Source organism: Hipposideros armiger, unplaced genomic scaffold (assembly GCF_001890085.2).
Source record: "Hipposideros armiger isolate ML-2016 unplaced genomic scaffold, ASM189008v1 scaffold_31, whole genome shotgun sequence".
Classification (NCBI taxonomy): Eukaryota; Metazoa; Chordata; class Mammalia; order Chiroptera; family Hipposideridae; genus Hipposideros; species Hipposideros armiger.
In genome coordinates this window covers 1,556,013-1,569,448 of record NW_017731381.1, presented here as the reverse complement: position 1 = coordinate 1,569,448, position 13,436 = coordinate 1,556,013, and the positions used below count along the sequence as shown (strand labels likewise).

Sequence of the window (13,436 nt, the reverse complement as noted above, 5' to 3'; positions counted from 1 at the left end):
CCAGGCTGAGCTCAGTTATTCCCCCTCCACTGCCAGCCCCAGAAGCTCCCTAACCCCCCTGAGCTGGGGATAAGTGCCCCTCCTCTGTGCTCCCGCAGCACACTAACATGCTTCACTCTGCCATTGTCCTTTAAACACCTGCCAAATTTGGTTTCCTTCTTTGAAGCCTTGGGCTACTTGAGGATAGAGCTTGTATCTTTTTTTTTGTTCCTTTGTTTTTAATGTACCTCCGAGGCATGAAAGAGTTTCCATAAAGTAAAATTTATGTTAGCTCCCAGGAACTATTCAGATAAAAACTCACTTATGGCTCTCTCAGTCCTCAGTGTGATGTTCTGACTGTTGTCTTTATTATTCCCAAAGTCGAGTCAGCTGGAACCCTGGCCCCGCTTGTTCGCAGCCTGTCACTATTCTGATTGGTCAGTGCCTCTGCCATACTGTTTTGAGGATCGCTCCTGAATGTTCCCTCAGTCAGACTATAAACGTTTGTAAAACAAGTGTCACTTTTTAGTATATCATCATGTTCACCTAACATAGGTAGTACTTCCTGTTAGGTAGGAGCTAACATAAAGACTTGCATTCAGTTGTACTTATATATTTATGAGGTCTGACAATTAAGTTTGCGAACTCATCCTAGAAAGAGTGCTACATACCTCACTGCTGAATATCACTATGGTCACCTTTGAAGTACTCCCCTTGGGAAGCTATGCACTGATGCCAGCGCCTAGTCCACCCTTCCAAGCAGTTTTGGAACTCTTTCTGGAATGCCCATCAGAGCTGTCATCATATTACTCTTGATGTCCTGAATGTCATCAAAATGTCATCCTTTCAATATTTCCATTATCTTTGGATAAAGAAAGAAGTCATTGGGGGCCAGATCAGGTGAGTAGGGAGGGTGTTCCGATACAGTTATTTGTTGACTGGCTAAAAACTCCCTCACAGACAGTGCCGTGTGAGCTGGTGCATTGTCGTGATGCAAGAGCCATGAATTGTTGGCGAAAAGTTCAGGTGATCTAACTTTTTCACGCAGACTTTTCAGCACTTCCAAATAGTAAACCTGGTTAACTGTCCGGTTAGTACAAATTCATAATGAATAATCCCTCTGATATCAAAAAAGGTTAGCAACATTGTTGCAACAAGTTCACAAACCTAATTGTCAGAACTCTAATACATGAATAATGAATAAATATGCTTAAAGCTCATATAAATAGGTATGATTTTTAACTCCTAGATTAGAAAGACAAGAATGAGATTTTTTTTTCTTTTTTCTTTTTTCTCAGTCTCGTTTTCTGCATTTCTTTAAGCTGGCTTATTTTTCCCACTGGTATTCATTTACCTCTCACTCTAGGTAGACACTGCAGCCTGCACACAGACCCCTTGGCAAAGGTCACTGGGTGCTGTTTGGCATCTGGCATCGTTCTCGCTTTGTTCCTGCTGCTTCTGTGGTTCGGCTCCTGTCCTCTTGGCCTGCGTGGATTGGCTCCGTCAGGGCTTGGCTCCTGTCTGCTTTTCTGCATTGGCTACAACCAGCATTTCCCACCTTGTATCTTCCTTCATATCGTCTCCTGTATGTGTTTCCCCTTGGTTTCCGCTGCTGCCCACTGTGCTTATGCCAGTGTTCAGATCATTGCAGTATGCGCTTTTGTAGTTCCCTGCTGCCGTCTCTGTCCTCGGGAATCCATTAGCAGACTAATTTTCCCATAAAACCAGAGAACTTTCTGTGTCCTGCTCAAAATCTCAGTCGGTCCCTTCTTAACTCCTATAGTAGACTGAAACTCCTGACTGATTGGACTGATTTTTTTTTTTAATGTGTCTACACACTACCTGTTTACCCTCCTTGATTTCCACTCCTCATTGTATAAATGTTTTTGTCCTACTAAGACTGGTCACAGTATTCCAAATATGCGCCCTACTTCTGGTTGACTCACTCTTTCATCCATGGGCTCATTCCGGCTCTCCCGGCTTTCCTTCCTGTTTGCTGTCCTCTTGGGAGCCACCCTTCTTTCAAGCCCAACTGAAACCTCCCGGATTCTGTGACATCCAAGCTATTCTTGCCTTCTGCACTCCGGTGGGAACTTATGGTCACTGCCACACCAGTGAGCTTTACCTGGGGACATTTCTAAGAAACATGTTTAATTTTGCTTTCCCTGAATGAGAATAAGCCCCTGAGAGTGGGCATCTTGTTGGATGCTACTTTTGTACCCTCCATGGCACTTGGGAAATACTGAGTGATTTGAAAAGTGGCTTGCTTCTTGTTAGATCCTTGCCTTATGGCTAGCTACAAAGAAGCAAGTCAGGTGGTTGGTTGAAGTTGGGGGAGACTTGGGTTGAAAATTTTTGAAATTTTCCCTAAGAAAAAAATGTTGAATTATATGAGTCTCTGACATGAAAGTGAATGAATTAAAGTTGTCTTCTTTGAAGGATAATTTGAGACAATTCCAAGCAGTTGAGAACAGATGGCTGTTATGGAATTGTGTTTGGCAAGCAGATTTAGTTTATATCTGTGTGTATCTGTATACACTGAGTGTTTATACACACATGATCGTGCTTTTATGCACAATCTCTGTTTAGGGGGAAAAAAACAACAACCCTGATTTTCCAGCTTCCTTCATACTTTGGTGTGTATTTTGGAAATGCTACTTTCCTTTCCTTTTGTTAGGATAGAGTAAAAACCTGTTCTCAGTATTTTGATGATAACCATTGATATTTTTTTAACACTAGTGTTCATCCCCCGTTCTTTCACCAGTGCCAAAAAATAAATTGAAATTTTATTTCAAATACGTTAATTTTAACTTAAAAATTTTTATAATGAAGAATGGTTTAAGCCCTCTGTTGTTTCAATATTCAGAGTAAAGTCCTATGTTTTCTTCATCCACGAGTTAACGTTTCCTTGGATTTGGTCCTAGTTAAAAGCTTCGAATAGCAAGCAAAATCTTATCATCAGAAACCTTTCTGCTCTTCATGGTAGGTAAGAAAAATAAGAGAATACAGTAAAACCTTGGATTGTGAGTAACTTGGTTTTGCAAGTGTTCTGTAAGATGAGCAAACATTTCTAATACATTTTAACTTGGTAAACGAGTGATGTCTTGCAATATGAGTAGTTTGTTTCTGGAATGAATTATGCTCGCAAACCAAGGTATTACTGTATTTGAAGCAATCTGGTAGTGATGGAGAGACGGTTGTTCCTTTCAGCATATATGTACATGTATGAGTGCTAGTCTGGGTTACACACACCAGGGAGTAGGTAAGAAAGGTAGCCAGCAGTTAGGAAAGTTTAATCCTGGCTAACAGAGATCTAACTCAGGTATCACTTCATTTCTAAAGCCTCTCCTAATTTGCTCACGTGCTCTGGCTTCTGTGGTCCCATGTCACTTGCTTTATATTATTACTTTGTTGTATTGCAGAAATTTTTAACATTATTCAGAACATTTATTGAGCACCTACTACATGTCAAGGGCTGTACTGAGTGCTGGAGAAAACACCAAGAAACAAACACAAAAATGTCTGCCCTTGTTGGGGGGAGCCTACAAATAGAGAAGAGGCCTGCAGCCAACACACAACCATTCTCTTCCTCCATATATTTGCCAGATTTTGAACATACATGGGATGGGAGACCAAAGGGATAAGCCCAAAACTTCCAAAGGGTAGAAATATTGAGGGCGAGGCTGAAAATAAGAAAATTGTGTAGTATGTCAATGGTGGTAAGTGCTATGGAAAAAAAGTATCAGAATAAGAGTGATATGGAATTCAGGAATAAGGATAGCCGTTTTAGATAGGGTGGCAGTGTTGGCCTCACAAAGGTAGCATTTGAGCAAAGAATTGGAGGAAGTAAAGGAACAAGAGAGTCATGTAGGGGAGAAGAGCATTTCAGGCAGTGGGAATAGCCTGTGCAAAGCCCCTGAGGTAGAAGCATGCCTGGTATAGGTAAGGAGACCTGAGAGGTAACAGATGAGATGGATGGCAGGGTACAGATACTGTAGGTGTTGTAGATCTTTGGCTTTATTCTGAGTAAAAAGAGAAATGTTTTAAGTAGTTTAACTAAAGGGTGACATAATGAAAAGGATCAATCTAAATGTTGTTTTGAGAACAGAGTAGCAGGGCAGAGTGGAACCAGGCTCTTGGGAATAATCTGGGTGAGAAATGAAAGTGGTTCGGATCAGGGTAGAAGCAGTGGAAGTGGGGAGAAATGCTGGATTCTAGACATATTTTGAAGGTAGAGCCAACGAGATTTCTTCGTTAATCAGATATGGTGTATGGAGATGAGAGAGGAGTCAAGAATTACACCAAGATTTTTGGTTCAAACAGCTAGAAGGATCGAGTTCCCTTTAACTCAGATGGGAGGAAACTAGAAGGGTAGGGCTAGGAGGTTGGCTAAGAGTCCGGGAGCGGAGTTGGTGAACATTTTAAGTGTGAAATGTCTCTGAGATATTCAAGTGGAGATGGCAAGTAACAATTAGATATGTGAGTCTGTAATCAGGAGAGGTTCTGAGCTGGATATATAAATTTGGCAGCTATCACAACGTAGCCAGTTTTTATACTGTGAGACTTGACAGGATCACCAAGAGAATGAATATAGATAGAAAATAGAAGAAAACCCCAAAATTCAGCCCTAGGGAAGTCCAGAAATAAGAGTTAAAATTTGAGCCATTTTTCTCCAGTTCCACTGCTTTTACCCTGATCCAAACTTTCAGGTAAGATGTAATAAGTCATGGCAGGACAGCACTCACTGCAAGAAATAAACAAAAAGGATAAATTACAAAGAAGATATTTTTAAAAGCATAGATAGCCACGGTGTCAATAAGAATTGGATGACTAGGGCCGGCCGAATGGCTCAGTTGGTTAAGAGCTCGCTCAAGAGTTTGAGCTCTGAGCAACAGCGGTTCGAGTCCAGCCCGAGCTAAGCAGCCGCTGAGCTGCCAACAGGTGGCAGGATGGCTCAGCTAAAAAAAATTTAAATAAAATAAAAAAAAAAAAAAGAACTGGATGAACTAAAATTCCAGACAGTGAAGAGCTATTCCTAGATGAACTGACAGTTGCTGACTGTTTCTTTTCTGGAAGCATTCCACAATTCTGGACATGGGCTAAGGATCAAACTTGGCCCAAACACATACTATTCCAGATTGAAGAGGAACCATCTGACCCTGCTGCTGACTGATTATATAGGGCTGGTGAAATGATTGGAAAGTAAAGGAATCTCCAAAGCAAGGGGATTTTCCTGAGGAGACTTTTGCTGAATTCTTGGGTAGCCCAAAAAGCTACCGGCTCAACCAGAAGGCAGATTTCAATCTCAGTCTCATGACACTTAGGAGACAAAATCTCACCATAGGGATGTGCCTACCACAAAAAAACTGTTAATCCCTTAAGAGAGATTTTAACCTTTTGGGATTGGAGACTTCAGGACTCGGGTGTAAAAAGACCCTGCAGACTCTGTCAGTGACCTTGGACATTCTTGCTAGAGGAACAGGTTAAACCAAGAGTTTAACTGAATCTTAAAAGATCAATAAGCCAATCCTGACCCAGCTCAATCCTGATTGTACCAAAAGGACAACTCCCTCTTCCTATTGGTCTAAGAGAATAGGAAACACTTCTGGTGGGAGGTATTGTTTGGAGCTGCTATGATTCTTTTATCCACATTATCCAACATACAGTAGAAAATTGAGAGCATTGAAGAGGCTGGAAAACATGACAAAGAATAAAGGGAATAAACGTATAATATAAGCAGACCCCAAATAAGTCAGATATTGGAGTTAGCAGAAAAGAACTTTAAAATAACTATGACTGATATGTAAAAGAAAATAGAAGAAAATATGGACAAAATAAGTTTTAAAATGAAGAATTCTAACAGAATTAAATCAACAAAGAGAAATCAACAGTCTCAAAGAGACTATTTCAATTTATAAAATTCAGAATACAGTGGATGAGTTTAAAAGCAGATTGGATATAGCAGAAGATAAGATTAGTGACTTTGAAAACAGATCAATGGAAAATTTCTAAAACTGAAGCACAGGGGAAAAAAAAGAATGCATAGTACAGAGGAAAACAAAAGCATAAGAGGCAATTGGGACACAGTTAAAAGTTCCAATCTATATCTGATTAGAGTTCTAGACTTGGAGGAGAAATTGGAGCGTAGAGGAGTGTTTGAAGATAAAATTAATGGCCAAGAATTCCTATAAACTGATGGGAGATATCAACCAGTCCATTCAACAAATGGTAACACCCAAGCAGGGAAAATACAAAACAGAAACCCATACCTAGGCATACCTTAAACTGTAGAAAACCAAAGACTGAAAGAACATCTTAAAAGCCTCTAGATAAAAACTGACAGCTAACACTGTATTGTATGGTGCAATATTGAATGCTTTCCACCCTGAATTTGGGAGTAAAAAAAAGATTCCAATATTATCATTTATATTCAGAAATATATTGGAGGTCTTGGATACTGCAATAAGGAAAAAGAAGAAAAAAAGTTTAGATATTAGAAAGGAGGAAGTAAGACTCATTATTTGCAGAGGACATCACTTGTATGTAGAAAATTCAACAGAATCGACAAACCATTAGAACTAATACATGTGGATTTAGCTAAAGAGTTGGATACAAAGACAATATACAGAAAAACGACTTTTGTAAACTAGCAACATGAAATCAGGAAAGGAAAATTGTAAAATGTCATTTATAATAACATCAAAGTATTAGATACCCTGAAATCTCAAAAGGTATACAAGCCCTCTATATGAAAAACATTGCTGAAAGAAATTAAAGAAGACATAAATAAATGGAGCAGTATATGACGTACATGTAATCAATATTAAGATGTCTATAATTCAGTCCCAGTCAAAAATCCAAACAGGGTGTTTTGGGGTGGAAATCGATCATAGAAATGCAAATGACTGAGAATATCCAAGGCGATCTTGCAAAAGAAGCACTAAGTGGAAGACGTACCGTAATGCAGACTTCGTAATCGATCTACACTAATGAAGTCAGGGAAGTGTTGCCATGAGAACAAACAGACCAATGGAACAAAATAGAGCTACGCTGCCGAATAGGGCTGCCACCAGTCTGAACTGAGATGTGCTGGTAAGTGTAAATGCAGTGTACAAAGTGGATTTTAAAGACTTAGTAGGAAAAAATAGATATAAAATATTTTATTAATTTATGCAGATTACATATTCATTACACAAATACTTTGCACAGATTGGTTTAAATAAAATGTATTAAAATCAGTTTCATCTGTTTATTTTTACTTTAATGTGGCTACAAAACAATTTAAAATTACACATATAGGTTAATGAATGACCATGGTGGCAGCAAATATTCCTTAACCAGGACACACAAATACATGAGAGAAAGATTGATAAGGTGAATTATTCAGAACTTCTGTTCCTCAAAAGACACATTTACAGATTGAAAAGGCAAACCATAGATTGGTAGAAAAATATTTGAAATCTGGATGTTTGACAGAGAACTCTTATTTAAAAATATAAAGAACTCTTGCAAATCAAAACGGGGGAACAGTTGTAAAAATAGGCAAATAACTTGAATAGGAGCTCCACAAAGAGGATAGCCACATGGCCGGCAGCAAGTGGGAAGGTGCTCAGCCTCCTCAGTTATCAGGGAAATGCGCATTAGAGACAATACTACACATGCACTGGAAAGGCTAAAATTTTAGAGACTGACAATATCAAGTCAGCTGGAATACCCACACATTGCTGGGGGGGGGTATAAAAATTGTTACAATCACTTTGAAAAAAATTTTGACAGCATTCATTAAAACCAAACACATAACCTACCTCATAACCTAGCAGTATGCTTCTGCATATAGATCCAAGATAAATGAGTGCATCTGTCCAGCAAAGACGTAAAATTTACGTGAACGCTGGAAGCAACCCAAACATTCAACAGTAGCGTGTGTTTATACAAAGTACTACACAGTAAGAATAGAAAAATGAGCCACATATTATATGATTCCATTTACATGAAGTTTAATAATAGGCAAGACTAATCAAGAGTGGCAGAAGTCTGAATGGTGGTTACTTCCAGTGCGGGCATGAGGGTCTTCCAAGAACGTTGGGAATGTTGTAAAACTTGATCGGGGTAGTACTTATGCAAGTGTGCATGTGTATATGTGAAAATCTATCAATTGTACCCTTGAGGTCCCAGCATACTGTATGTATGCCATGCCTCAGTAACTTTTAAAGCATTATGTTAGCATGCCTGGTAGATCCTTTGTGATGAAGCTCACTTATTTCTGTAAGACTAGCGCATACACATGAAAGGCACTCAATGGATAATATGAAAGAAATTTAGGAAGGAAATGAAGTAAATAGGCTCATTGTCTAGTTTCTTTTAACCTGGCATCTGTTCCTTTGCTCACTGCCCACCTGCCATAGTCAGAGCTCTGTTTGTTGGCTGCAAGGTCTGGGTGGCGATCTTTACTACTCAAGAAAGTACTCCTATCTTTGATCCTTTGCCTTCAGCTGTCCTGACAGTATAAGCTAGGTCCAAGTATATGGAGAAGGGGGAGACTTTTTAATTATGCAATGTAGATTAAGAATAGTAACTGTCTACAGTTTGTGGCCTGCTGAGTTGGATGCTTTATTTCCTTATTTCTCTTTTCCTCTTCCTTGTTATTTAGCATGCAACAAATATATGTCAATCACCCACTGTTGCCTGGCCATTTTGAGGCATTTAGGCACATCAGTAAATAAAACAAATAAGGATCTCTGCTCTCAGATTAGCATCGACTGGGAGAGGACAGGCAATAAACGGTTACCTGCCTCCTTCATCTTCCCTAACTTGTGCTTAAGAAACAAGCAGAACAGATACTTAAAAAGAAAAAAGCTTGGTCTGTTCCCACCCCTTCCTCCTCAGGACTTGTCACAACAGCCCTGACTCTCACAATAAGTATTTGGGTGCCTGATCAGAGCTTCCCAAAAAGGAAGTTGTAGTTATGTACAGTTCTAAGTCTCATATTGTGATAATAATAAATCTGGAAAGATATAAGTGCACAGGAAGTCCGTGAAATAGAACTGCTTAAATAAAATCCTAGAAAGAACATGAAACACAAGAGTGTTCTGGCTCAGTGGTTATTTTTTTAAGTTTGTCGTTTTTAATGCAGATTTTAAAAAAATCAAGTATTCATTAGAAAGAGATTTCATGGAGATTAGGAGCCTGGAAATGTTAATGTGTATCTAGATAGTAGGAAGGAAGGGATTAATTTGTTTTCAGTTGGGATTTGTAGTCAAATGATGATCAGTAAAACAAAACCATTTCCAGGTACAGAGGGGAAAGGTGGTACCACTTTGTAGGGAGTAACTACACCTTGTATTTGCATCGTGCTTACTGTCCGAAAAGCTTCCCCATGCCATTTTATCCTCCTGGTTACCCACTGGGATGGATGTGTATTTTTAGCTCCTATTTTAATAGATTTGGAAACTAAGAGGTGTTAAGCTGGTAGGTGTTAGAATTGGGGCCTAGTAATTCTAAAGCCCCCAGATTCTTTTACCTTACGCCTTTCTGAAAATTATATGCAGCAACATGTAGGCAGTTTTGGCAGAGAAGGGAAGTTCTAGGACAAAGTTTAGTGATGCTAAAGGCAGATCTGAAATTTAAGAGTCTGAAAAGCAGAACAATTTTTCTGCTCGTGTGGGAGGAGAAGGTGATAGGGCTGTGCCCAGAGGTTAGAATGTTCCAGATCTTTTGATCACTGTGGTCTGATAGGAGGTACTCAGAGGCAGACTTTTGGATGCATCAGTGCCTAATGTAGCGTTTCTTACAGAATTATTCCTAGTGTTCTGTGGTGCCAGTGATTCTCTTTCTTTTTAACCTCCATCTCCAGGAGCCTCCAGAAGATGACGCAAACATCATTGAGAAGATCCTGGCATCTAAGACCGTCCAGGAGGTCGGTGACTGATGTTTCTGGCTTTTATATCCCTCGTACCGATTACACCCTCTGTGAAGAGATATTTGGCTAGGGAACCTGGAACGGTCATTCCTGGCTGGAATGAGAGCTAGACATGAACACTGGCTAGTCAACACTTACTTTCACCCCCACAGAAGATTTAGGACATCAAATTCTTAAGTATTTGGTATGGCCTAACCTAATTTTTTCCTTCGTGGTGATGCTAGTAGAAGGTCTTTATTTCTTAGTTGCTGTAGCCCACTGAAAGTCATCAGAACGTCAGGAAGAAGAAATGGCAAGAGTCCTAACGAAAACATTGTGGGGTGGTTTTTTTTTTCTTTAGCTGTCTCAGTGCCATTGTAGGAATCCTCTAGAGAAAGTTCCTGGAGTGAAAGAGTATGTTGGTACCAGTGAGAGCATGCTCATAGATTTATCTTTACTTCAAGTATTTATGAACGTGAACTTCATTGCTTTGAGCGGGAACACCCCTGGTGTTTTGGGGTGATGATCAGGAGGGACTCCAGAGATACACGCTCTCACTTCTCCACCAGGCTCTCCTCCTGACAGCCCTCGGAGCCCCAGGCCAGTGTGGGTTTATCAGCTGATTGCTGTCCCAGTCTGGACCTTAGATGGACACAGAAGCTCTTTTTTTCTTTCTTTTTTTTTAACCTTATAGCTAGCTGTATATCCAACTTTTGAGAAACCTCAATAGTTGTCAGAAAAAGACCTGGGAAAATGAAAATATTCTCTCGACGTCTGTAATAAAACCAGGCAGAGGTCTTGATTTACCCGTTTTCTTTTGGCACATAAAAGTGATATGCAGGGATCTGGGCTGACAACTGCTTTCTCTTGGTTACAGGTTCACCCAGGAGAACCCCCGTTTGACTTGGAGCTATTCTACGTTAAGTATAGAAATTTGTACGTCTATTTAATGTATTATTTGCATTTGAATTTTATGTGAATGAAACTTCCTTTCCTTCATCACATCATCATCTACGTTTTCCAAGAATGGCCCCTAAGGCATGACCCACAGATGTTAGCTGACTCAACTTCACCTTAGGCAGTAGTGCTCAACTTTGGCTGTGCATAAAATCACCTGGAGAGCTTTTAAACTGCTGAAACCCTCACTCCACTCAAGACCTGTTGACTCAGACTCTGGGGGTAGGTCCCGAGGATTGGTGTTTTTTAAAACCTCCCGGTGCGGTTCTCATTTGCACCCAGGGTAGAAAACCCCCGTCCTTATAACCTATACTTTTCCCCTCTTGCATTTACTTTCTTTGTCTGCTACCTGCCCGCTTTCACTAACACGTATTAATGATAGCCTGCCTACGTCTGCCCTCCCTCTGCTCTGAGCAGTTTGTGTAGAAGCTGCAGAGTGATCTACGGCTTGGAATTGCTGCATTATTTTGTTTTCTCTTTTTGCCCTTAAGGGCAAGGCCCTTTTAAGGCCAGTCCCCAGCAGTTTCACAACAAACCACTCCATTGCTTCCGTGTTAGGTGCCCCCCCCCATTCATTGAAACACTTTAAAGCTCAATGATTTGCTGGTTATGTGCTTGTCTCACAATTTATGTGTCGTTGGATAGTTCCTACTTACACTGTAAATGGGCCACGATGGAAGAGCTCGAAAAGGATCCTCGCATCGCACAGAAGATCAAGCGATTTCGGAATAAACAAGCTCAGATGAAGCACATTTTTACTGAGGTGAAGCAATATTTACTGACTGATTTGACCACTGCTTTTCTTGCAGTATTAAGTACTGGGTGTAAGTGCCTTAAAGTTGAAGTCTTGTGCAGATCTATTGCTTAAGTCAAATTGCTAAGCATGCAGTGATTTGCAACAAAACTAGTCCAGATTTAAGCCAAAGAAAACATGATCCACCAAGGTATGAGGATCAGACCTTACAAACTGACACTCATAAGAGTATGCATCTTCCTCAGAATACTGATAAGTAGCTAGGGTAAGAGGAATTGGTAAACAATTCTCTCTCTCTCTTGCTCTCTCTCTCTCTCTCTCTCTCTCTCTCTCTCTCTCTCACTCTCACTCTCACTCTCTCACACACTTTCAGGGCAGTTCCAAAGGCCTGAAGTTTGAATGTAAATAAAAACAAAGCTCAAATGTTAGAAAATAAATAAATTTGCATAAACTTGGGAATTTCTAGCTATGGTGCCTACAGCAAGAGGAAGGATTGATGGATTTGAATAGTAAACAAATCTATAGTATGTATACATTAGAAAATACCACAAACAAATCTTAAAGTAAAAAATTAGGAAATATGAATATATATTATGTACATGTACATATTTTCTAATTCTATACATGCATATACATTTTTCTTAATCTAGTATGAGAACCTTCCTATTTATACACATACACACGTTATACACACACATATATGACAAATCGTTTAATAAGAAATGTTCTTATAGCTCAATAAGAAAAATATAAAATTCTAGGCCGGCCGAGTGGTTCAGTTGGTTAAGATCTTGCTCAAGAGGGTGAGCTCTGAGCAACAGGGTCGCCGGATCGACTCCCAGCCCGAGCTGAGCTGCCAACAGGTGGCAGGATGGCTCAGCTAAATAAAAAAAAAATATATATATATATATCCCTCCCGCCCCCCAAAAAAGGGGCAAATTAACAGGGAAGTTAGAAAAGAAGGAAAATTTGTTCAACAAAAATGTAGTTAATTTCACTGGTTAGTAGTCAAAGACATGCAAATTAAAAGGAATCTTTTTTTTTTTTTTACTTATCAAATATTTGAAGGTTTTAAAAATAAGTATTATCTATTGCTGGTGAGGGGGTAGGGAAAAGACAGCCACTTACGCAGCACTGGGTGGGAGCATAACTTAGTGTGACCCATAGGAAGAACAGTATGACAACAGACATCAGATGTCTCAAAATTTGCATATCCTTTGTCCCAGCAATTTTAATTCTGTCATTTATTTTAAGGAAACTATCAAGTCTTTGTGCAAAGAATTAACAGTGATAAACAGTTGTTTACATTGGTGAAAAATTGAAAACAAAGTGTTAGATAATAGACATTTGTTAAATTATGGTATATCCCACAGAATGGAATACAGTGCAACTAGCAAAAATGACACTGCAGAACAATTATTAATGACACAGAAAGTCACTTCTCTGGTTGATGGGATTGTGGTGATTTTTATATTTTTAATGTAATTTTTCAATTTTATTTAGTTAACTTGAAGCAATAAAAATTATTCTTAATTGTAGTCACAAATATTAGACCTCAAGAGTGTACTCAGATGCCGTCAAATTATAGTAGATTGCTGCACATACTTACCAGTGAATTACTCATGTTGTACTCCTTTTCCTCAAGTGACAATAAATTATTTTAGGATAATGTCAGTAAGCATCCTTCTTGTCCCAATATGGGGGTCCTTCCTCTCTAGCCTTAATGTTTAGCCCTAGTCCTTTCCATAATTGTTTTCAGCCTGTGAGAACTGCTTTTCATGGCATGTTCCTCTGATCGAGAATCTGGGAAAGGAAGGTGACGACTAAAATTGGAAAAACCATCTTGAA

General features: G+C 39.4%; 1 protein-coding gene across 5 annotated transcripts in view; it reads left to right on the top strand.

Moving 5' to 3' along the window:
* The window catches only part of CHD6 (chromodomain helicase DNA binding protein 6), a 188,030-nt gene that overhangs the window by 86,746 nt on the left and 87,848 nt on the right, over positions 1-13,436 (top strand). For all 5 annotated transcript variants that reach the window (XM_019637000.1, XM_019636999.1, XM_019636996.1 and 2 more), the window contains 3 exons: positions 9,833-9,895; positions 10,755-10,813; positions 11,480-11,597. In XM_019637000.1, the coding sequence (XP_019492545.1) occupies positions 9,833-9,895; positions 10,755-10,813; positions 11,480-11,597 (240 nt within the window). The remainder of the gene's footprint in view (positions 1-9,832; positions 9,896-10,754; positions 10,814-11,479; positions 11,598-13,436) is intronic.